The 24,751-nt window shown below is 44.6% G+C and overlaps 1 protein-coding gene across 2 annotated transcripts in view; it reads right to left on the bottom strand.

Annotated features, from left to right (window-relative positions):
• IL21R (interleukin 21 receptor) overlaps positions 1 to 24,751 on the bottom strand; it is a 169,377-nt gene that overhangs the window by 75,527 nt on the left and 69,099 nt on the right. For both annotated transcript variants that reach the window (XM_086940589.1, XM_086940590.1), the window contains 2 exons: positions 14,190 to 14,301; positions 12,980 to 13,182 (listed from right to left, as the gene is read on the bottom strand). In XM_086940589.1, the coding sequence (XP_086796715.1) occupies positions 12,980 to 13,182; positions 14,190 to 14,301 (315 nt within the window). The remainder of the gene's footprint in view (positions 1 to 12,979; positions 13,183 to 14,189; positions 14,302 to 24,751) is intronic.

The raw sequence follows: 24,751 nt of genomic DNA on the forward strand, positions 1-24,751 counted from the left end.
TAGCTCCTCAAGGCTTAGCACACCTTGGCTACAACTCTTAGCAAGGGATCAGTAGGTAAACACATAGTGTAGGTAGGTGCATCACTTACACCACACTAGAATCAGCATGTCAGACAAAGGAGGAAACTCTGAGTCTCCCCTTGTGTCAGTGGACCCTCCACAGGTCCCTGCTTCCAGATATGCTGCTCTTAGCTTCCAGGAGATGAGACAGTTGTGTACCTCCAGGAAACTAAAACAAGGGGCTAACCCTACAACTCCCATTCTGATTGGTCTCTTAGAGGCTTATGATGCCTGGAGGGCTGGTAACCCAGACCCTTCTAATCCAGATGGGAACATGCCTCCCCTAGAGGGAACCAGAGGAGACCCTGACCTAATCCACCTCTCAGCTGAGACTGAAGAGGGGGAGGAGGATGAGGATCTATCTGGGGATGAGGCAGATAAGGGACAGGTAGAAGTCAGCAGACTAACCAGGTCCAACTTAAGCAGACATGAGAATGGTACTAGGGGACCCCTGGGGCCACTCTCAGGCCAGCTTAACATTGGGAATGGACGAGCTAGATCTCTATCAAGAGGCTCTGGCAGATCCATTCAAACCAATGGCTCTCACAACTCTTCTCACAGAGGGATGACTTCCCCTCAGAGGAGAGTGTATGAAGCTAAAGAAAGGGCAGTCAATCTGAGGATTGAAAGGGAAGAACTTGCCCTGGCCAAAGAGAGGCTTGCCTTTGCTAGAGAGCAACAGTTAAGTGGGGTAGTCCCCACTGGTGGCAGCATTATACCTAGCAATAGGGAAAGGAGTTTTGATACAAAGCACCTGAATAAGATAGTGCCCCCCTTTAAGCAAGGGGATGACATCCACAAATGGATTACTGCTTTGGAGAGGGCCTGCACTGTGCAGGGTGTTCCCCAGAGTCAGTGGGCAGCTATCTTGTGGCTCTCCTTTGAAGGTAAAGGTAGAGACAAGCTCCTCACTACTAGAGTAGAGGATGCTAACAATTACCAAGTCCTGAAGAATACACTGATTGATGGGTTTGGCCTAACCACTGAGCAGTACAGGTTGCTGTTCAGGGATACCCAGAAAATTCAGTCTCAGGATTGGTCTGATTTTGTAGATTGTGCCACTAAGGCTTTGGAGGGCTGGTTGCTGGACAGTAAGGTTAGTGATTACACAGGATTGTATAATTTGATCATGAGAGAACACATTTTAAACAATTGTCAGAACCAGTTGTTGCATCAGCATCTTGTTGACTCAGATCTGACCTCTCCCCAAGAATTGGGAAAGAAGGCAGACAGATGGGTCAGAACAAGAGTTAAGCAGAACCAGGGCCAGAATCAAGGTGGTCAGAAGAAAGCAGACCAGAAGGGTAAAGATTCTAAGGGGGAACAAAATGACCAGAAGTCTTCGACAGGTCCCCAACAACCCAAAGAGGGTGGGGGTCAGGCTCCCCAGAAGAAGAAAAATCAAGAAGGCCAATCTAAAAGGTGGTGCCAATACTGCAAAAGTAAAACTCACTGGTTTAGTGAGTGCACCAAGAAAGGAGGAGGGCAGACTCCTGCCACTGCAGCCCCTAAGGCACCTGTGCCCCCTAGTACAGTCAGCAGTGGTAGTGCACCTCCCAATGGTTTAGTTCGGTTAACCCTGGGTTCTGAGGGGTGTGACAACTTAGTTGGCACACTCACTCAGGCTGTCCTTGTCTGTACAGGGGATGTGGATATGTCCCCTGATATAAGTCCCAATACTTTGGGCAAATACAGACAGACACCTTTCATTAATGGAAAAATGGCTCAGGCCTATAGGGACACTTGTGCCAGTGTCACAATGGTGACACCTAACTTTGTGGACCCTGGACAGATCATGCCAGGTACAGATTTCCTGGTGACCAATGCAAGCAATGTCACTACCAGTCACAGTATGGCAATTGTAGCTTTCTCCTGGGGAGGGGTAACTGGCCAAAAGAAGGTTGTAGTTAGCTCAGACCTCCCAGTGGATTGTTTGTTGGGCAATGATTTGGAGTCATCACAATGGTCAGAAGTGGAGCAGAGGACTCACATGGAAATGTTAGGCTTGCCAGCACATGTGTTTGCTGTGACCAGGTCACAGGTCAGGAAATGCCCCACTGAACAGGTGCTGGATCCTGGAACAATGGACCAGACACCTTCCAAGAAGAAGAGCAGTAGGGTTAAGGCTGTGCCTTCCCCCTTGCCCCAGGTTGTGGATCAAGTCTCAGAGGAGGCTGACCTACAGGAACTGAGGGAAACTGAGCCTAAAGAGTTTGAGCTTGATCAAGCTGAATTTCTGGGCTCAGGGGGACCCTCAAGAGAAGACCTGGGGAAGGAACAGTTAGACTGCCCTTCCCTTGAACCCCTCAGACAGCAGGCTGCTGCTGAGGCTGCTGGGAACGCCACAGGTACCCACAAGGTATACTGGGAAGATGGACTCCTGTACACTGAGGCAAGAGACCCCAAGCCTGGCATGACCAGGAGGCTGGTTGTACCCTTGACTCAGAGAGGTTTCCTCCTTACCTTGGCCCATGAGATTCCCTTAGCAGGTCACTTAGGCCAGACAAAGACTTGGGACAGGCGTGTCTCACACTTTCACTGGCCTCACATGAATGAGGATACCAGGGAGTTTTGTCGCTCCTGTGTCACTTGCCAAGCCAGTGGTAAGTCAGGTGGCACAACAAAGGCCCCCCTTATACCAATGCCTGTGGTGGGGGTGCCCTTTGAAAGAGTGGGGATTGACATTGTTGGTCCAATGGAACCCCAGACAGCATCAGGGCACAAGTTTATACTGGTGGTAGTGGATCATGCCACCAGGTATCCTGAAGCTATTCCACTTAGGACCACTACAGCACCTGTAGTGGCAAGGGCCCTAGTTGGAGTGTTCTCCAGAGTGGGCTTCCCTAAGGAGGTTGTCTCTGACAGAGGTGCAAACTTCATGTCAAGCTACTTAACTGCTATGTGGAAGGAATGTGGTGTCAACTACAAGTTCACTACACCCTATCATCCACAATGCAATGGGCTTGTTGAAAGGTTCAACAGGACCCTAAAAGGGATGATTCATGGACTACCTGAAAAGCTCAGGCGTAGATGGGATGTCCTGATTCCCTGCCTTCTGTTTGCTTACAGAGAGGTCCCACAAAAGGGGGTTGGCTACAGCCCTTTTGAACTTTTGTATGGGCATCCTGTGAGAGGCCCCCTGTGTTTGGTGAAGGGAGGATGGGAGAGACCTCTCAAAAAGCCTGCAACCAACATAGTGGACTATGTACTTGGTCTCCGCTCCAGGATGGCTGAGTATATGGAGAAGGCATCTGAAAACCTTAAGGCCAGTCAAGAACTTCAAAAAGCTTGGCATGACCAAAAGGCTGCCCTGACTGTTTATCAGCCTGGACAGAAGGTGTGGGTGTTGGAGCCAGTGGCCCCAGCAGCACTCAAAGACAAATGGTCTGGGCCTCACACAATTCTTGAGCAGAAGGGAGAGGTCACCTACCTGGTGGACCTTGGAACTGCCAGGAGCCCCCACAGGGTGCTCCATGTCAACAGGCTCAAAGCATATGTCGACAGGAAGGACATGAGCTTGCTCATGGCCATAGATGAGGGACAGGAGGAAGAGAGTGACCCTCTCCCAGACCTGCTCACTCAGAATCCTGATGATGGGTCAGTGGATGGTGTTGTCTTTTGTGGCAGCCTCTCTGAGCATCAACAGAAAGACTGTAAACAGGTTCTTCAGTCTTTCAGACATATGTTCTCTCTGACACCCAGTCAGACCAATTGGTGTACCCATGAGGTTGACACTGGTGACAGCCTGCCAGTCAAGAGTAAAATCTACAGGCAGCCTGATCATGTTAGAGACTGCATCAAAACTGAAGTGCAGAAAATGTTGGAGTTGGGAGTCATTGAACCCTCAGATAGCCCTTGGGCTAGTCCAGTAGTTCTAGTGCCAAAACCTCACACCCAGGGTGGTAAGAAAGAGATGAGGTTCTGCGTAGACTACAGGGGTCTCAATGCAGTCACTAAGACTGATGCCCACCCAATACCAAGGGCATATGAGCTTATAGATAGATTGGCTTCTGCCAACTACTTAAGCACATTTGACCTGACAGCTGGGTATTGGCAAATCAGGTTAGCTGAGGATGCCAAGCCCAAGACAGCATTTTCAACCCCTGGTGGGCATTATCAATTTGTGGTAATGCCCTTTGGTCTGAAAAATGCACCTGCCACCTTCCAAAGGTTGGTGAATCATGTTCTCACTGGGCTGGATGACTTCTGTGCAGCATATCTTGATGATATTGCTGTCTTTAGCTCCACCTGGGAGGATCACCTGGTCCACCTGAGGAAAGTGTTAGAGGCTCTGCAAGCAGCAGGCCTCACTATCAAGGCCACCAAGTGCCAGATAGGGCAGACACAGGTTGTATACCTGGGCCACCTTGTAGGTGGAGGCCAGGTTCAACCACTGGAGAGCAAAATACAGTCAATCAGGGACTGGGCTCCTCCAACCACCCAGACTCAGGTTCGAGCTTTCTTGGGCCTGACTGGTTACTACAGAAAGTTTGTCAGGAACTATGGATCAATTGTGACTCCATTAAATTAACTGACAAGTAAGAAAATGCCAAAAAAGGTTCAGTGGACAGCAGGCTGTCAAAAAGCATTCGATGACCTAAAGCAGGCCATGTGCACAGCACCTATCCTCAAGAGTCCAGACTACTCCAAACCATTCATTGTCCAAACAGATGCTTCTGAGTTGGGTGTGGGAGCTGTTCTATCTCAACTGAATTTTGATAGTCAAGACCAGCCCATTGCTTTTATAAGCAGAAGGCTGACCCCCAGAGAGAAGAATTGGTCAGCTATTGAGAGGGAGGCCTTTGCTGTGGTTTGGGCCCTGAAGAAGCTGAGGCCATACTTGTTTGGCACTCACTTCAAGATTCAGACCGACCATAAGCCCCTCTTGTGGCTAAATCAGATGAAGGGTGAAAACCCCAAACTGCTTAGGTGGTCCATTTCCCTACAGGGGATGGACTTTACAGTGGAACATAGACCTGGTACTGATCATGGCAATGCCGATGGGCTCTCCAGATATTTCCACTTAGAACAAGAAGACTCACCTGGTCAAGGTTAGCTTATTGTCCCAAAGTTTGGGGGGGGGGGTCATGTAGGAGAGTAGGGTCTGCAATCCTATGATCACCCAGATTTTTTGCTTTTGCTTCACTGGTTTACGACTTTCTCTGGCTGTGGGCCTGCCAATCAGACCCACAGCCTGGCTGTTCTCTCTCTAAATTACAACATGTACCCTAGGTGCATTTACCAATTGGTACTGGGCCACCTTATCAGACCCTGTAACTCAGGGCATAGGTGTACCCAGGGCCTACCAGGGGCTGAAGCATGTATTATGCCACCCCTGGCTGGCCTCCTAAATTTGACACAACTGGCTGCATGACAGCTGGGGCAAAGTCGTGTAATCACCCTTTGCTGTAGATATAGTATACCTATATCTAACCCTAAAATGGACACACAGATTCCTATCAGTCACTCCTATGGCAGGCCTTGTCAATCCTGAAGGCAGAGTGCTTGGAATCGTGTGAGATGGTGCTCTGGCATGAGCTGAGCCTGTCTGCAGCTTGCGGAACCAAGTCCTAATAGCTGTTCCATGATATTGCATACCATATACTCCTAAGTGCATTATAATCCTCGCGGTTAAATGCTATCTTTGGTATTGCTTTATCAAAACATGTCGAGTAAGGTGTCATACGAATTGGAATACTAACCCCTCGCCAATTCTGGCGACGGGGTTAGCATTCCACCCTTCTAGAGGGACACGACATGTATATAACTGTGAACCCCGGTTAAAGTTAAACGAAGCCTCAGCTCCACAAAATGGATGCTGCCACCACAGACACGAGTCTGACCCCCTGCAGCTGGGAGTCCTTCCAGCGAGGGGAGCCTGGACAAAGGGTTTCCTGTCGAGGGCGGTGCTAGCACCGTCCCAGACAGGGTTTTGTGTATCCTGGGTAGGCAGGGCTTTACAGGAAGGTGACTGCTGAGTGGCACCTCGGTGCTCACTACGCATAGGCCGGTCAGAACCAGTTCCAGGGGCACAGCACCAGCCCCTGGCCTGGGGAAAGTCCGGCATGGGAGAGGGGTGTAACCACCCCCCTCCTAGTCCCACCCATAGGCAGGACCTAGTCACTGGGTCAGCCCCCTTTTTAGTATAAAGATAGGAGCGGGCCCCCTGTTAAAATTAGATCATCTTTGGAATCAAGACACGACTTTCTGCGAAAGGACATCAAGATTTCTTCTTCAAGATTCTCCCTTGTGGCTAAGGAGTAGTCACCCTGCATCAAGCGGGCACCATCCTAAGAACACTGCGGTCTGCTGCAAGTCCTTCCTCCGGAATCCGACTGCCCAGCTCGACGAGACCCGGCTTCCCTGGCACCTTGACCTCTACTCACCTCTACAGCCAAGCTGAGAACCGTGAGTGCGACGAGACCTTGAGGGACCGACGATCGCCAAGACTGCACGACTTCTTTGCAACAAGCCCACCGAGTGTTCAACTGGTGAGTGCTTTGGGGTCCGAGAAGCCCCAACCCTGAGCAGCTCCAGCACCGAAGATCAGCCCTCCAGCATCTCCACGATCTGCGTGGGGCCCTTCTGCTTTTGCCTGCTCACCACGTTGTTTGGCTACTAGCCGGCTGGCTTGTGGCCTTCTTAACGACGCCCGACGACATCACTGCTGCTGGTCTGGTTGCTCCAGACTGGCCCTTGCTTCCTTCTTCAAGAGAAGCACCCCGGACCCTCCTGGTCCACTCCAGACGCCATTTTGAGTCCACCGCGTGGGCTTGAATTTGCCAAGGCTTTGTTGCCCAATCCTGGGTCCAGCGACGCCGACAGCTTCATCCATCGTGGGACAGCTCGCTCCTCCATCCTGGTCGCCGACAACGCCTCCTGGTCCGTGAGATCTGCAGAGCACAGCGTCGCCCACACACCTAGTCGAGGTGACTACCATCCGGTGCCCTCCTGGTGCCACCTGACTACTGGCTAGTAGTCACAAACTTGGTCCCCTCTGCTTTCAGGTATCGTCCATCTTCAAGATCCAGGCTTGGATCACTTCGAACTCTCTTCACTGGTCGCCTGCCAGCATCTTTCTTCCAGGCTCCTGGTCCGTCTACGAGGATTCCCGACGTCTTTTGAGACCTATGCAGCTGCAGCCCCTGGGCTAGGTAACTTCGGCATTTCGGTGCCCCAGCATAGCCTCACTATCCAAGGGTCAGAATCCACTTTCGTTTTCCTCCCACCAGGTCGGGTTCGCCCGAGAACACTAACTCTGTGAAATCTAGCTACCATAGACTTTGTCCCGCATCACGCGTGAGAGTGCACACTCTGCACCCGAGTCCCCTGGCTCTTGTAGAAGTAATCTGAAGATTCTATAGTCAAGATCTAGCGATTCCAAAGCCTATTAGTACTGTACTTACCTGCTAGTAATTTCGCATTCCACTTCCAGAGTATATGGTTTTCCGTGCCCCTCGGGCATTTGTATATACTGTGGTAACTTAAGTATTTTCGTAAGAGTTTTGTTTTGTGCTTAGTACCCTGTCCTCATAAAGAGTACAGGGCTGTTGTGATTCTTAATAAATATACTGTTTATTTTCATAACACTTGTGTGGTGTCCTTTCACTGGGTGTTCAAGGGATATATGTGTGGTATAACAGCTGGCTTAACACGCCCTCTCGAGTCTTTAGCCTTAGACTGCTCGTATCCACGCTACTAGGATAGCTGGTCTATAAGGTTGACTTACAACCAATCATCAATAAGGGTTGCTGGACTGATACATAGTGTTCACTAGAATAGTGAGCACTGCATATCAGGCCACCTTCTCACACCATGTTTTTAGGCTTTTTCGGAATTTAAGAAGCGTGGGAGCGGATTTGATATGGAGTGGGAGGGTGTTCCACAGTTTAGCTGTGGCTGTAGTGAAGCATCTGTCTCCCCAGGTGGCCTTTCTTGTCCGAGGGACGTTCAGCAAGAGGGCTGCAGAGGATCGTAATGTCCTGCGTTGCTCCACTGGGCGAAGAGCTTCTTTTAGGAACTGTGGTCCTGTGTTATTCCGGGTCTTATAGGCTATACACAGGGCCTTAAATTTGATTCTACTCCTGATTGGGAGCCAGTGGAGCTTTTTGATGTGCTGGGAGGTGGAAGTGAATTTAGGGATGGAAAGTAAGGTTCTAGCCGCCGCGTTTTGCACGGTCTGCAGCTTGTTAAGAACCCCTTCCTGAGCATTCAGAAGGAGTGAGTTGCAGTAGTCCATTCTTGAAAAGACTAAGGTGCTGATGAGTGTTTTGCCGGCTGATTGAGGTAGGTAAGGAAGAAGTTTTTTGATTTTTTTGAGGGTGAAAAAGGCGGATGATACGACAGCATTGGCGTGGTGGTGGAAAGTCAGCTTATTATCAAAGATGACTCCTAGGTTACGGACTTTTACCACTGGTTGGGGGGGGGGAGCCCAACTTAGGTGGCCACCACTGCGGGGACCATGCTGGCTGTAAGCTCCCGAACGTCAACAAATAAATACATACTTTTTATTTATTTATTTAAGCTTATATCGCGCACAGCTACCCACAATGGGTTTCCCGGCGCTAGGGATAGACTGTAGAAGAAAGGAGGGAATATCACCTGACTTGAAGCCACAGCTGACTATTGGCCACGTTGAATAAAAAGCAAAGTCTTCAAAGCTTTACGGAAGCGGAACAGGTTGGTCTCTGATTTTAGAGCCAGTGGGAGGGAGTTCCAATATTTAGGGCCCAGAGTAGAAAAGGAACGACCTCCCATTTTTGTCAGCTTCCATCTAGGCATAGTGAAGTTTCCCATGTCCGATGACCTTAGTGGACGTAGGGGTCTATAGGGTGTTATCAGCCCTTGGATGTAGGCTGGGGCACTGCCCTGCTTAACCTTGAACATGTAGCAGAGTGCCTTAAATTTAATACGTTCAGGGATGCTCAGCCAATGAAGGTCACGCAAGGCGGCATTGGCTGAAGTGCGTCTGGGGATGTTTTTTAACAGGCGCGCAGCCGCATTTTGCACTACCTGCAGCACATGTAAGGTGGCTTTATCTGCGCCCAAGTAGAGAATGTTTCCATAGTCCAGGCGTGATGTTACAAGCGCCTGGACTACGGTTCTACGGGAGGAGAGTGGGAGCATCCACAGGATCTTATGAAGCCACCGCAGCGTTGAAAAGCAAATGGCCGCAACCTTAGTGGCCTGTTGTCTCATAGTTAACCTGTCGTCAATAATGACACCCAGGTTACGAACCGCAGTGGATGGTATTGGCGCATTACCCAGTTCGATGGGCCAATGGCGAGGACCCCAGAGATGTTTATTCCGACCCAAGATGACCACCTCAGTCTTCTCCCCATTCAGTTTGAGACAGTTTCTCCGCATCCTGTCGGCCACAAGAGTGAGGCCCGACTTGAGTGCGGAGATGTAGTTCTCGTCTCTCCCTGATAGGGAGAAGACAATCTGGGTGTCATCTGCGTAGGAAAACAGGGTTAGCCCTGCCTGTTCAACAATAGATGCCAAGGGTTTAACATAAATACTGATACTGTTATACCTATTTTGAATTTTAGGTGATTTCTGTATTTTTTCATGTATTGTAGCAAGAATGCATGGTGTTCTTTTGATATCTTCACCCCGGGAAAGCCTATTTTCTTCCTGACTACACACTGTTAAAGGAAGGCCAACGTTTTATCTCTCCCTTTGTTCTTGTGGGATGGATTCCTTTAGGTCAGTGTATGTTGTTCATGGTTCACAGATGTCAGAAAATAAGTTCAAGTTCGAACAAAGCCTTCGCCTGGAGTCGTTCCAGAATGCTGGATGTGGAGGTCCAGTTCAGTGTACAATACTAACTGCTTTTTGTTTGCATGATAGGGCAACAATTGCTGCAGCAGTCACTCTTTGTGTAGATTGCCTTTTGAGACTGTTGTTGGCTGCATATCTCTAAATGCATATTTATTTATAAGCTCTGTGCTGAAGAATTTTCCAGGAATCTCCTTGGATCATTTAGAGTTTGCATCATCTGTTTGTTCTCAAGATGTTCTTAATTTTCTGTTTGAATGTGGAAGAATATACATATGGGGAACCTAGAGATTGCAAATAATGCAGAATATCTGAAGCTTGTATATCAGACTATCGTTGCCTAAACAGTATCTGACAATAATATTTGAGCCTAAGTATCGTTTAGAAAAATATAGCGCCATTGGATATAGATTTGATATTAACTCCAATTGGCAATATTTTTGTAGATATTTAGACACAATATGTTTACCAAAAAATTATTAGTCAATGATAGTCTGGTAACCTTCCATTTCGGGAGATTAGCAAAGAACTGGGATTTAATAATTCCACAGTCAATTACATAATTATTTGCAGTGATAAATACATTCACAATCCGGAGAAGACAATCACTCATTAGATCAATTTATTTAAGCACAGTATTCAGTATCTTTCGTGAATTTCTAAAAAATGTGTTATTTACTATATTACATTGTATGTGGCATCGGGTCAATGCCTTATTAAGGAAATCATTTCAGATAAAATGTTCTCAGCTACAGAGAAAAGAGTTTGTGTCTCATATTTATATAAACATGGTTAGCAAAGCGACATGCACATTTTTGAGGTCCTCAAATATACATGCAAATAGACCGCGCAGGAGTGTAAGAGAGAGGGAATATACCTACAGCTTACATTACGGCATGCAGAGCTGTTGAGGAGTGGTGGAATGAGATGATCTAAAGAATCTTGGGCCAGATGTATGACCCTAAATTGCATGCGCAAACAGGTTTGCGACCCGTTTGCACATGCAAAATGTTACAGGGCCATGTACAATTCCGAATTAGCGAGTCACAATTTATTTGCGACTCGCTAATTGGGAATTGCGACTCGCTATTAGGAAGGGGCGTGCCAAGGGCGTCCCTTCCTAATAGCGAGTCTCTACCTTACGTCAGAATGTTTTGCTACCACAATTGCGGTCGCAAAACACTCGCAAATTACCGCCCTCTACAAGAGGGTGGTAATGAAGTCGCAAATGGGACTGGCTCCAAAAATATTTTTTAAGGGCAGGGAGTGGTCTGACACTATTGTATATTTGCTTTTGCGACTCGCAAATTGCCACTTGCAATTTTCCACAATTTGCGAGTCGCGAAAGCAAATGGTCATACTTCTGGCCCCTTAAATGTCTCAGGAATGCAACTACCAAAAATGTGAAATATTTATTATTTTTATATCTGAGAGACAAACAGATATCACCAGTATAACAAACTGTGGGTCAAGAAAGCCCTATCCACAATAAAATGATTAATCCTACGATTTAAAAAATATACAATATCATCTAAGATTTCCGAAATGAGCGATCTGGCAAACATCAAAAGAGTAACAAACGGATGTAGAAAAAAGGAAGATGCCTTTAACAGACAGTAGAAAAACTTGAAATGTAGGCAGAGCACACTTGGTTCAGGGTCCACCCTTCAGTATTTAGTTGTACATTTAGGCTTATTGAATGAGAAATCTAAGAAAGTGCATTAATCTGTAACGTGTGTCTTGGTGCAAGTGAGTTATGTTCATTAAATTGAGATTTTGGTCACAGAATATTCAGAATCACTTATGATTCTAAAATATCAAGCCTTTGATAGTTTACTGCTTTTGCTAATGTAAACACTTGTTTTATCTGCCATATAAAAATTCTCTGGATGGTGAACTATTTTGATTGTATAATGTAGAATTTGGTTAAATAAACAAAATGTATATAATAATAAAAAAAGAATGTGGGATGATCATCATCCTGGCTACCATTGTCTAATGGGAAAATTGGCAGTAAGGGTATTTTGGGTTCTATTTCTCTCTGTTTGAAGTGTTAGGAGATCTTGGTCTCCACTGATTTCGTGCCTGATCGGTGCCAGCCAGTTTGCTTCTTCTATTTGTGTTCAGTTTGTTCTTGCTTGAGGGACCCATGGTTCATTCACTTCAGAGTGGTTTCCCTGTGTATCTCTGTTCATGCAGACTGGAAGCCGCTCTATTTGTGTTGTTGTTCCTTGGCTTCCTTGTCAACAATATTTGGTTACGAACAGTCTCAGCATCAGTCTTGCAAATGTCTAAGGGGCCGATTCACAGAACTAATCTGTGACAAAATCCTAAACTTACTACTTTTGGTATTCACAGAAGGCATTTAGTAGTAGTAAAGATAGGACTATTAACAAGTTAGTAGTAGTAAAGTTAGTAGTCCTAACTTTACTACTACTAAATGCCTTCTGTGAATACCAAAAGTAGTAAGTTTAGGATTTTGGCTCAAGTTAGTAGTAATAAAGTTAATAGTCCTAACTTTACTACTATAAAATGCCTCTGTGAATACCAAAAGTAGTAAGTTTAGGATTTTGTCTCAGATTAGTTCTGTGAATCAGCTCCTATGTCATTCTCTGCTTAACTCCATAATGCTCAATTCGTGTAATATGTCATGTTAGATACCAACATGTGAAATACACAAACTGTGCATGAAAGTATGGTTTGTGGTGAAGAAATAAGACAATATGGTAAATCTCTGATTACTTAATAATAATCCCCCTAAAAGAGCCCTACCCTTCCTCATAATGATCTTGGATTCCCTCTCTCCCACTTTCCTGTACAGTCTAGTTCATCAACCATATGATATTGAATAAGTAGAGAAAACAGGGCTTTCTAGGTGAGGTTTTTGGGTATAAAGGTCTTGAGAATAAGATGTTGGGACGTATAATTTTCAATGAAATTCAAAGGGGGAGCTGGGATGCCAATATGGATGATGTGGAGTCAACCTCATAAAGTTAAGATTTGAAATGACAAAAACTTTTAGTTAAAATTACCTGTAAGGAACTATAGAATTTCCAACAGACCAATATGAGCAGTACATGCATCCAAAAAAATATGATTGCCAGTAATTAAGATAAATAATATTATTAGGAAAACTTACATATTTCACTTAGATGGAACACTTTACATTCATTTGATTCTTCAGGTTGTCTACCTACAGTTTTTGTCATATTAATACTGATCGTGTCTCCTGCTGAAAATAATCCCATGTTCATTTGGCATCCATATGTTGTGAGGAGATTTTCTTTGGCTGATTTGGTTAGAATGCAATGTTCAAAGCTGTCATCATCGTAGTCAATAAACCTTAAAATATAGTAAAACATATTTAGCATTTCAAATCAAAATAATTTGTTCTTTCAGTTTTCCATCAATAGTACATTATTCTATTCATTATCTGCACTTTTCTGAATGCCGCTCTAAACCACTTCAAAACAAGCGTGTTCATGGCTCAGAGGGGTAGTAGAGCATAACGGTACAAAGGGCTGTACAACCTGTCTGACAGTATCTAATTGTTGTATGTCCTCTTAAGATTTCAGGGATACATCAGCATTTTCATCATTATTAACGAAGTTATGATGGTCACAAGCTCTTTCTCTCATTGAGGATAAACGGGGTGAGCATGAGCACAAGGGAGATGGAATGCAGGTAGGTCACACTGGAGGTAATGATCAAGACCAATATGAGTCTACCTCCACTGGTTTCATTTCTGCTCAGAGAACACCCTGGCAGGTAGTTACAAAAGGCCGGTAAGGGGAAACACGTGTGGTCTTACAGCATGTACCTAATGCCTTCATAGGCCTCAAAAGATTCTCTACCTTGCAGTATAGATTCACTTTGGTCGGTTATAGTAATTGTCTTCTGTTATTTATGAGTTTTTGTCTAGGCCTTAATTTCAGTAGATGAAGGTCTGCCAGGTAGTGACTGAAATATAGTGGGAGAATTTTATAATTATTGTTTCATGCACCATTGATATAAAAAATGCCACCCAGCAGCACTCGATGGAAGATTCCATCCCTTGGTTGCCAGAGCATCAATCTGCATCATCTCCCGGATGATGTTCCACAGGGAATTCTGCTCAACCTAGGGACACAATTCAAGGCTATTTTTCATCAAGGCCACATCAATCGAATGGAGGGTTCTGCATCAGGTCTTGAATTCTTTAATCCCTGAAGCCCATGGTCTAATGGAAGGGATAAAAGTTGAACTTGAAATAAACAAATTGAAGTGCCATCTATAAATGATATGGTAGAAGGACTAACAATGTGCATGTAGGTTATCACAATAATATTGATACTAGATGGAATGCTTACCAAGTTGCAGAAAGCTCAGTCAGCTCATCTTCTGAGCCATCGTCCGCTTCATAGGTACATATCAATGTTTCAATAAAGTCCATATAGCAGCTCAGTTCCCCACAGAGGGCACCTGTCAGTAGAACGGGACAGAATATTTGATCATTTGTAATGTTGGACAAGAAGGCCATGATGTGGTGGTTAGACATGAGGATCATCCTAGTGAATATTTGATTATTGGTGGTCAATGTTTCAATTTCCAATTCTAAAGGGAGAAAATACCTAAAAACACAAAGGGCCTAAATTAGAGTGTGGTGGTCAGGGTAGCTCCATCACAAACACGACAGATATACCATCCACGTATTCCATGTCTATTATATTCAATGCACCTGCAATACGGTGGACGGGATATTCATCACATCTGTGATGGAGTAACCCATCTGTCAAATTCTAAACGAGGGCTCCAGTGTTTGATGCTTTATCTTATGAGGGAAGGATCACTTGAAGTATTACATTTCTAGCAGACATCGGACATGGAATTAACTTTTAAGCTCTTTTCGTTACCTGGATGGGGCTCCTGTGAAATGTATGCAAGTTAATATTTTATATATATTCCATTATAGTTTTTCTTTCTTGAGACAGAAGTTGCTCTGGAGAGAACACAATGTGTATTGTGCTGACGTTGAAGACGGACAGGTTTCCGGTTAGTGGTAGGTCGCTGGGTCATCGGGGGCCATCAGAAGATACCCAACCCCTTCCAACATCTATAACACTTGTTATTTCATACAGGTTACTTCCTGGGTTCAAGACTTGCGGTCATCTTTGCGCCCTTACCTAAAGACAGACCTCTTGTTTAGCTATATATTTGGGATAATCCATGGTGTGGTCAACTTTATTCAACTCAACAGGCTGTTTTATGTAAAATACCAATATACCATTCATGTTCACACATTTGTGTCACTTCTCCCTCTGTGTTATGGATATGGGTTATGTTTTTTACTTGAGGCTTCTTTAAAAACTATCTTTACTCACCTGATTGCATAATCTTGATTTTTGCGCATTTTCATTTATATTTAAATAGGATTCAATTCAGAGGAATTTATGATGACAATGACATACTGGTTGAGTTGCATGTTTTTTGCCTAGATTAACTCTTGACAGTATTCTTCTGTCTTATAATTGAAGATTTTTTCTTTGATTTACTCGAGACAGGAAACTCCTGTCATAATTTTTTGTGTGTCTTCAAAATGAGTTCTATGTGAACGGATGTTCCAAGTCTACGCATGGGGACTTATAAAAGGCCCCTCGTGCTGCAGTCCTGACAGTTTGAAACAACCTACCAGGACAGCCAGATAGCTCCTGGTCACTTGGGGACTTTGGAGGTTGCGTTTGTAGCTGTATAACAACTATCACTGTATGTAAAGGGACTATGCTCCTATCAGATTAGTATGCAGATGTACGTATTTAAACATATGTTGACACTGTTCGGACAAAGAGAATGTAAATCTAAAATTTTGGGGGTGAGTATTATATAGCCTGAACTCGACCCGAAGGTATCAGAGCACTTTACATGACCGGTACACATCCTTTACCACGGATGTTTTACTCCGCAAAATCTTTTACAATGTAAGACTTTACACCGCAAGCTATTACAACGCATTCCCCAAAGCAAGGCCCCGGTGGAGTTAGAATAGTAAATTGCATTGTATTGGGGAATGCATTTAAATGGATTGCGTTGTAAAGCCCTGCGTTGTAAAAGATTTTGTGGAGTAAAAAATGCGGGGTAATGGCACGCTTTGTAAATGCCTACGAACTTAAGTGTCCTATTCATCACAGGATGTTGAGCGTCCCTGCTGAGACTCGGACCCGGTTCCCCAGCTTCGAGGTCGACAGCTCTAGCTATTAGGCCAAATCCTCTCTGTCAGTGCTTTAAATGAAGACCTGTGCTCACACATGCCAATTCCATTGAGGACACAGGACCGAAAACACATTGGTCAATCACCAGGTGGCTTCCAGCAGGCTGCTTAGTGGTTGGTTACTGTTTTACTATGGTTTCAGTTTCCCTGGGGATTATTTGTATCAGCCCGCCACCTGGTCTTCGGCTGAAAGATGTCCATGTTCCTTTTCCTTGAGTCTGATACTTCCAACTCAGCCTTCACCATGAACCTCTTCTTCATTCTGGTTCATGACTCTGAGGCATTGGATACAATGAGTCATCTCTCGGTTCAGCACTTCTCGTTGTGGTATATGAGCTGCAGCCGGAACGGGGTACCGACGGAGAGAGCTGGGCCCCTTCCCTGAGTTGTTACCAGGTAAAGGTGGGTCTACCTATCCACTGATTTGGATAAGTTCCAGTAATATCGAGCTTAACATTGGATTACTGGTTTGGTATCACTATATTTATTAGTTTTTCTATACTTTCCTAATGTATGCAGCAGCATTGTTTATTTTTTATGGTCCTGATGAAAGCCTGGACACTGTTAAAGACCAGATAGGCTGAAACATGTCGACCGACGTTACCATCTTAGCAGTCTAATTCACACTGCTTTGCACTGCTTTTTAATCCTGCCAGTTTGGACAAGCCAATAAAAAGTTTTTTTGTCCTCACTAGGTAGTTTTAGAATCACATTTATCTCTTCAATCACATCCAGCGCTGCACCCTCACAATGCCGAGTACTCACAAATGGGATCTTACCATCCTTAACATCTTAGGACATTCAAGAACACATCCCAGAGCTCCTACCTCACAGTGAGGGAGTTGTAGCCCTCAGTGGGACTAGGTTTTCCCACTGGGAGGAGAAGCCCATCTGATGAAGCATGCCACCTATGGTGGGTGAGGGCATTCATCCTGAAAGGTATTGCTCCCCAGAGGGGCTTTACTGAGAGACACATTTTCACCTCACTCCATGTTAGACCCGAGAAGTATTGTGCTATGGTTATTGTATTTAGGGAATCCCTTCTCGCAGGTCTCTAAACTTTTCCCTTGGACCCTCTCCTCACTCTTTCTGTGCTTCGTATTCTCCCAGTCCCCTTTGGAGCAGAAAACAAGCCCGCTCAGGCCAATACCTTAGGTAAAGTATTGGGGGGATCAGCACATTGTTAAGAGGCACAATACGACTGAACAGTGGTGTAGTTGAAGTTGCTGGGTGGGGCATTTTACCTGTTGGGCCTGCAACAGGAACAGGAACTGCATCTTTGGGGCAAGAGAAGTATTTGAGGTGCCAAAGGCTGGGAAGAGTCAGCGAAAAGGGCAGTGATGGTAAAATGGATGTGAGTTTTAGCAAAAGAGGAGAGTAGGCTTCTGTCTTCTATGGTAGAGAAGGAGCAGGTGAGCCTATCAGGTAAGTGCGAGTTCTTAGCAATATTTAAGCTTTTCTATTTCCCGTTTTTATTTTGGGTACATTTTGGTGGGTTTTTTCCAGTGTTTTCAATACCTTAAAAAATCAGTGGTTATCAGTGGCTACACATTTTCACGCCATTAAAAACAACAGAAACAGTGTTTTTCTGGTGTTTATGGAATGTTTTGCTTTTATTATTGCATGATTTCCGCACTGATAGAGCATGTGTATAGACAGTGTGCACACAGGGTATATGAGGTCCAAATACATTTTTACAAATCAAACTTATTGTAGTACACCATACAATACTTTAGTGAGTATTTGGTCATGTGCGCCTGCTCTTTCCTTCCCATGTAAACTTTTATCTGTGATAAGTCCCTCGCAAAATTTGCATTTGTGAAGGGCAAAACTAAAACAGCCAGTACATAATTTGCTGACTCTGGCCACTGACATAGCATTCCATGCCAATATGGGTGCACCTGAGTATTGCGATTCTCTGGGACAGGTTCTCCAACAGATGTGTTGAATTGGATGGAGAAAATTCCCCTTTATGGAAGGAATCTAGAACTTGTGCAGAGTACCTTAGTGAGGCTTCACTGACTTTAAATGCCATGGTTGGTGAAGGGACAGTTCTATGCATAATTGCAAGCCATTTCTCATGCACTGTAAAACAAAATGTTCTGAATTGCCCCTCAAAATTTCTTTGCTTACTAAGTGACAAGAATTCTACCATGGAACATGTCGCAGTGCCAAGATCACTAAAAGTGTCACCGGAATATCCTCCGGTTCACTATGAACTGGATGACCACCAATTCAATAAAAGTAAAACCGGACAAGACGGAGGTATTAGCTATTACCACAGGGGGCGACCCCTGGTCCAACTCCTTCTGGCCTCAAGAGCTAGGTACTACTCCAATACCGATGCCAATTGTGAAGAGCTTGAGCATCAGGTTGGATGATAAGCTAACAGTGACCAATCAGGTGACCGCTGTGGTGGGGAGCTGTGTGGGCCTTATGAGGCAAATCCAGAAACTTGTACCCCTCCTGTCCTTTTCCACCATGTGCCCCATAGTATCAGTACTAATTGTGTCACGACTGGACTTCGGCAACGCACTTGATATTGGGCTATCTGATAAACTCTCAGGTAATCTTCAGGTGGTTATGAACGATGCAGCGAGATGAATCTTTAAACTCCCTAGGAGAGCACATCTTACACCACTGCTGCAACAACTTCACTGGCTTCCAATCAAGCAGAGGGCTAAGTTCAAGGGCCTGTGTATTGCACATAAAACCCTGCAAGGAACGGCACCTGAATACATCAAGGAACGACTGAAGAGCTATGTGCCAGGGCGATGCCTCCGTTCATCCGAGGCAAGTCTGTTGGCCTATCCCCGGTTTGATAAAGCCACCTTGGGGGGTCGAGCTTTTTCTGTGATGATGCCTCAGCTTTGGAACAAGCTATCGGAAAGTTTGCATTGGGAAGTTTTTGTTTATTCAGGTTTTTGGTTAAACCTACTTAGACTGACCGAGTTTGGGGCCATGTAGCTCTGGTAGGGGTTCACGTTTCTCACAAGCGCTTAGAGACCGTTGGTGATTTGGCGCTAGATAAATAACAATAACATAACATAACCTAGTCTACTCTCAAGGAGATGTTTCACATCTACACCAATTACACAAAGTACTTGGTAGGCAAGGGTGTTTTCAAGCTCTAGTTTTTTTAAAATGTCCACTACATTAGTCATGTTTTCCTGAAAAATCAAAGAATGCAGTAGAGCGCACTTTTTTCACGTCACTATCAGTATGTGACCAAAGATCCTCACATTTCTTGCCTTTGGCATCATCACTAAGCAAAACCTCTGTAAACGGTCACCACATGGATAATAAAGCAATCACGTCCTCTAGGACCGAGAACCCTTGGCTAAATGGCACAGTGGGATGACTCTTTCTTTGATGCCACAAAAAGCACAAAATGAGAAATATGGACTACAGAGTCAATAGCATTCTTCCTTAACTTTAAGATTGTAAAGATGCTTTCAACATAGCATCCAGCAAGTGGCAAGACTCTCTTACAGGGAAGCACTTCAGCTCAGGTATCGATTTTGACAGGTCATCACACAACTTTTTCATATACATAGTTAAATTACTGCAAATACAAACAATATCACTCCAATCTTTGTAGAATTCGGTAAGAACTTTATGCTGCAGCATTCCAAGTGACACTGCATTCCATGTTTTCCAAACGTCTGGTGTCATGTTTTCACCAGTATCCCAGATGCCTGGTGACAGCATTCTTTTCACATATCCCTGTCACTACACCTTGCATTGAGTGTTTAAGGCCTGGGCTGTTTGGCAATTCACCTACTATCAATACTGACTCAGTGGAACGGGGGTTGATGTATCAAAGGGTTTCACCCATTCTCTGTCTGTGGGTACATTCAATGGTACATATTGGGAAAGATTCCATGAAACCAGCCAAATTACCTATCAGTGAAAGAATCAAACGTAGCCAAAATATCAAATATGATTTTGATATTTCCTGATTCTCTACAGTTTATAAAATAATTAAATGAGACCTAAAGCTGGCTTCTAAACCTTTATACCAATGACCACAAAACTGAAAAAAGGAAGAGGAAACAATATTTTAGTAACATCTGTAAACAACAGAACCCAAGCAGAATAATGTTAGCACAGTCTTGCTTTCTGCTGTCTAGTATAACAAAGTTACATTATATTTTCCCTTCAAGAAGAAATAAAAATGACTCTTTCACTCACCTTTTCCTTTCTTTGAATGGCATTTAGTTTGTGGTTGGGAAGGTGTTTTTCTGTGTTTATATGTTTACAGTGGTGAGGGCTATTTTTCCTTTTGGTGGGGTTTAATCAGTTATTATAGGTTTAAACCTAAAACAGAATAGCCTATGAATATTGTGTTAACAAGTGGGATAGTAGCATATTGGTTGCAGCCGGGTGGAACTCATGTGGCCTCACAACTTCAACCTCAAGAAGGGGCTTGTCATGTGTGTCAGGCCTGGGATGGCAATGAACATCAGTTATAAGCCCCCAGCAGAAGACTGGATATCTGTTGATAAGGTCTCTTTGCTGTTTAGAAGGTAGTGTTGGTTATGGGTAATTTCTGGCACAAGCGGTGTTGGTTTGAATTGGGAGGACAGTAATGGAGAGACAGATCTGGATCAAAATGACGAGTATTTGGAGTTGGAAGAAGGCGAAATTGTGGGGTGGTGAATGTGAAAAATATATAAAAAAGATAAAAGGCACTGTGGTCGACAAACGTGAAGGACTGTCAGTGGCAGGTTGGGTCTAATGTGAAAAGCGAAGTTGGGATTTTTCAGGAGCACTCAGGTTTGTTGCCTAAAATGGGCGAGAAGTTTGTGCAGAAAGTGGCTACAGAGTGGCAGGCGTCAGGGCCGCCTTGTCTTTAAACCAGGTATGTCAAAAAATGTTAAACTTGACATTTTGGGGTCAGGGAGTAATGGCAGTTGCTGAAGCTGAAACACACAGTTATCAAAACGGAAAATATCTCATTGATAAAGGAATGGCATGGAGGATGTGAAGGTGGTAAGGGGAAATGGCCTTTCAACGTGGGCTGAGCCATGTGTGCTGTTTCCTTGCAAGCGGAACAACGCTTGCCTGAACCACGCATTTGCCTTAACTACGCATATGCACTAGAATGGGCTAGAGGTCTGGATGGGTAGAGACAGGAAGCTCCTGTCGCAGACAGGTAAGTGGAGCTGGGGCCGGGTTTGTGGGGGTAGTCTTCAGGGGTGGGGGCAGTTTTAGAGCTCAGTGCAGGGGGACTGGGATTGGGGTCGTTTTTTGGCAGGGTCAGGGTTTTAGTCCTCAGAGCAAGGGTCCGAGTAGTTTTAAGTGCAGAGAGGGGGACATTTTTAGGGCTCAGGCTAGGAGACTGGGGTCGGGGTATTTTTCGGCAGGAAAAAAAAGTCAAGAAGAATCCCTGGAGAAGAGTATTCACTCACTCACACTAGATATTCTGAACCTCATTCATAATCACTGGTCACAAACTAATTTATGCCGTTCACAGACTTTTTATTAAAAAAACATTGTCACATATAAATAAAACACAGTTCATTACATAATAAATTCTGATACTCATAAGAGAGACAACTTATTAATACAATAATAACAATGTTAAAAATAATTCATCAATGTATAAAAATATCCACAGAAAAGGAAGCACACATTTAACACATCCTGTCTAAGTTCATCAAAGCTAGATTTCAAATAAAGCACATGACATTTGTAATTGGAAACAAGACCCCAAAAGAGAAAAACATCTATAAATGATACTGATTTCAAGATTCAAAAGCCCTTGTTATATTTTGGAACACATCTCCACTTCACAAATAGACCTGGTAACAGAGATTTCCTGGGCTTGAATTCTAAGGAACAAGAAAGAGCGTCCTCACGTTTCAGTGTCTCTGCCTTTCGATAATAGCACACCTTCCTCAGGACAATTTTGGAATAGTTGGGGTTAACCTCATGTGTCCTTCCTTTAAAAATAAGGTTCCTTGTCTTATGGATGAAGTCAGGACCTCACGTTATCCTGGATATTTAAATTCGACCGTTGGAGTATCCGCGGTCGTTTTAGTCAGATCCCCTGCTCTTTTATATTCTCAGGTTCAAATAGGTGCCCTGTCGGGTAGATGGACGATCCTTCGGATATAGGAGTTGCATCTGTTTTAGGGATGGGATCCTGATTTATAGGGTCGCCTTTTTAAAGAATATGAAGAACAATCCTCAGGATACGAAAGTTCTGTAGCTGGGGCCCCTACTGGCGTGGGGGGATGCCTCCTCCCCGTGGTATTCTTTCTTTCATGCGTTCCCCATATACCTCTGGATAGTGGTAGGTGGCTTGGACGTGGATATGTCCGTTCTTCGCGTTTGTTCGATATAATCCGACCACGGGTACGTCTGCTTCTGGTTTCTGCTTTCGGCAGGGGCAGGGTTTTAGGCCTCAGGACAGGGGGAAGGGAATAGATAGTTTTTGGGGCTGTAACCCAGTGTTAGAGCTTAGGGTTAGGGGTCAGGGTAGTTTTAAGGGCTGGGGCAAGGTAGATTATAGGGCTGGGGTATCGGGTGTTAGGGCGCAGGGCAGGTGGGATGGAATATGCAATTTACCACGCATATCACTTTAGCAATCATGCCTTTACAATGAAATTCGTTGTAAAGACATGCATGGTAAGGGCAAGCATGGTTGTATCATACAACATGTGGTAAGCGACTCTAAAAAGGAGTGTAAAGACAGAATTTGTGCCCGAGCAATGAATAACACTGATGATGTGCAGAAAAAGGAGAGTAAAGAGGTAAAGCACAGGAAATTGCCAAAGATGGGGGGGAAAGAGTACTCAGAGATCATGTAATGAGCCAACAAAAGAAAGATATGGAAAGATGAGTATGTAAACATTTTGTAGTTACTCCATAGGGAAATGAGATCAAAGGACGTGTCACAGGAGAAGGAATGGAATCTTTTTGGAGGGCCTAGAGTGCAGGTTAAGATTGAAAAATGGACGGTTGCATTTTTAATCAATTCAAGCGTATACTTTGAGAGGTTCCGGGAGCACAGTTGGGCACTTTTCATGTACATGGATGTAATTCATAAGGCCCAAATAACCTTTGGCTGTTAAGCCTGAGAACTGTATGATGCAGGATTTAGGGCAAGACTAGTAGAAGGTGCTGTAGGGAAGTGAAGGGAGCAAGAACAAGACTTACGGTTGCAATGAATTGGTTCTACTAGGCCAGCCCCAACCACATACCTGCCAAGCAGAATTCCTCTGCTTTATCAACCGTCCATGAGTGGTCTACCCTGACAGAGGGCAACAGCACAGGTTGGAGCATGCTAGGCCTTTAACTGAGGTGCATGTAGCCATTTATTGTGCAGATTCGGGCACACGTCCTCAAAATGTGGCAATAAACACTGTTCAAAGCAAGGATGATGGGGTGTGCAGGGTAGTCAAGGACTGTCAGATCAGACTCAGGCTTACAGAGGAGGACCATGATATTCGTGTGACACCCCCAGGTGAGCAAATAAGAAAGCAAGCTATCCCCGAAAATAATCTGACGGTCCACATTTTTGAAAAAGCACTACGTTTCCTGAGTCTCTCAGCAGAAGCCCAAGTTACCTTATAAACATTTCTAATATGTCATAAGGATCATTTCAATCCGGATGACGTCAGATTTTTGGCTGAACATTAGCATGTCCACTCCTTAACCAGCTGAAACTAGGATGCTGTATGCTCATCTCGTATCCCCAGAGTAAAGAGAGCTCGCTCAGGAGGTAGGAGGTTCTCTGTGAATGTAGCCAAGACCTGGAATGATCTTCCTGCCGCTCTCCGTCTGGAACCCTGTCTCCAGAAGTTTCGGAAATCTTTAAAGACATTCCTTTTTCCACGAGGAGTATGAGTCCGTTGTCTGAGGATCTAGGAAGCTAGCTGTGTGTATCAGCGCTGGGACGCTCTTGGGCAGCCATGCGCTTAAGAAATCTAATTTCATTTCATTTCATTTCATCGCATTGGTAGGTTTCTGTGCTGCACGCGAGGGAATGGAATGTGGGATGTTGCAGGGATGTAGTGCAGCTTCCTTCCTTTGAATCATTGCAAAGTCACCATTTTTGCACAATTTGAATTTTTGCACCAGTATTCCTTGCAAATGAAGCATTTATGAGGGTGCGTCTGTGAGAAAGTTCCAAAATGCCATTTTTGCATAGAGCAAATAGTATATACGCCATATATTTGCTTAATTTGCAAAATAATAAGTGCCAGGCCCCTGACCAGGAGCCCACTGCAGCTTGCACCACCCATTACCTTATCATCACTGCCAAAACAGCTACTAACCATCTCTCTCGCTTGCAAGTGCGACAGTTCAGATTATTCCAGGTCCCCAAAACTAAAGGAATGGCTGGGGAGGCAGGTATTAGTAATTTGTAATCTACATTGTATTCATATACAACGGTTGTTCTGCTCATCTCTAAATTAGATGAGTAGCGCCACCATGTGGCAGACTGTGCTAAGTACGGTGTTAACAATTTAGTGTGCCAGCCCCGGAAACCAATTAAGTGCTGGTGCCGAGCACTGGAAACCACTGTCTCAAATCAAGCACTGGGATGCAGTAAGGCTTGTTTTATAACTTGATATTCAGTGCAGAATTGAACTACACCGCTTTAAAGATCAGGTAATCTGGCACCCCGATTTGTGACTTGTTTGGGCTTGGAAG

The sequence above is a fragment of the Lissotriton vulgaris genome, chromosome 10, assembly GCF_964263255.1.
Source record: "Lissotriton vulgaris chromosome 10, aLisVul1.2, whole genome shotgun sequence".
NCBI lineage: Eukaryota > Metazoa > Chordata > Amphibia > Caudata > Salamandridae > Lissotriton > Lissotriton vulgaris.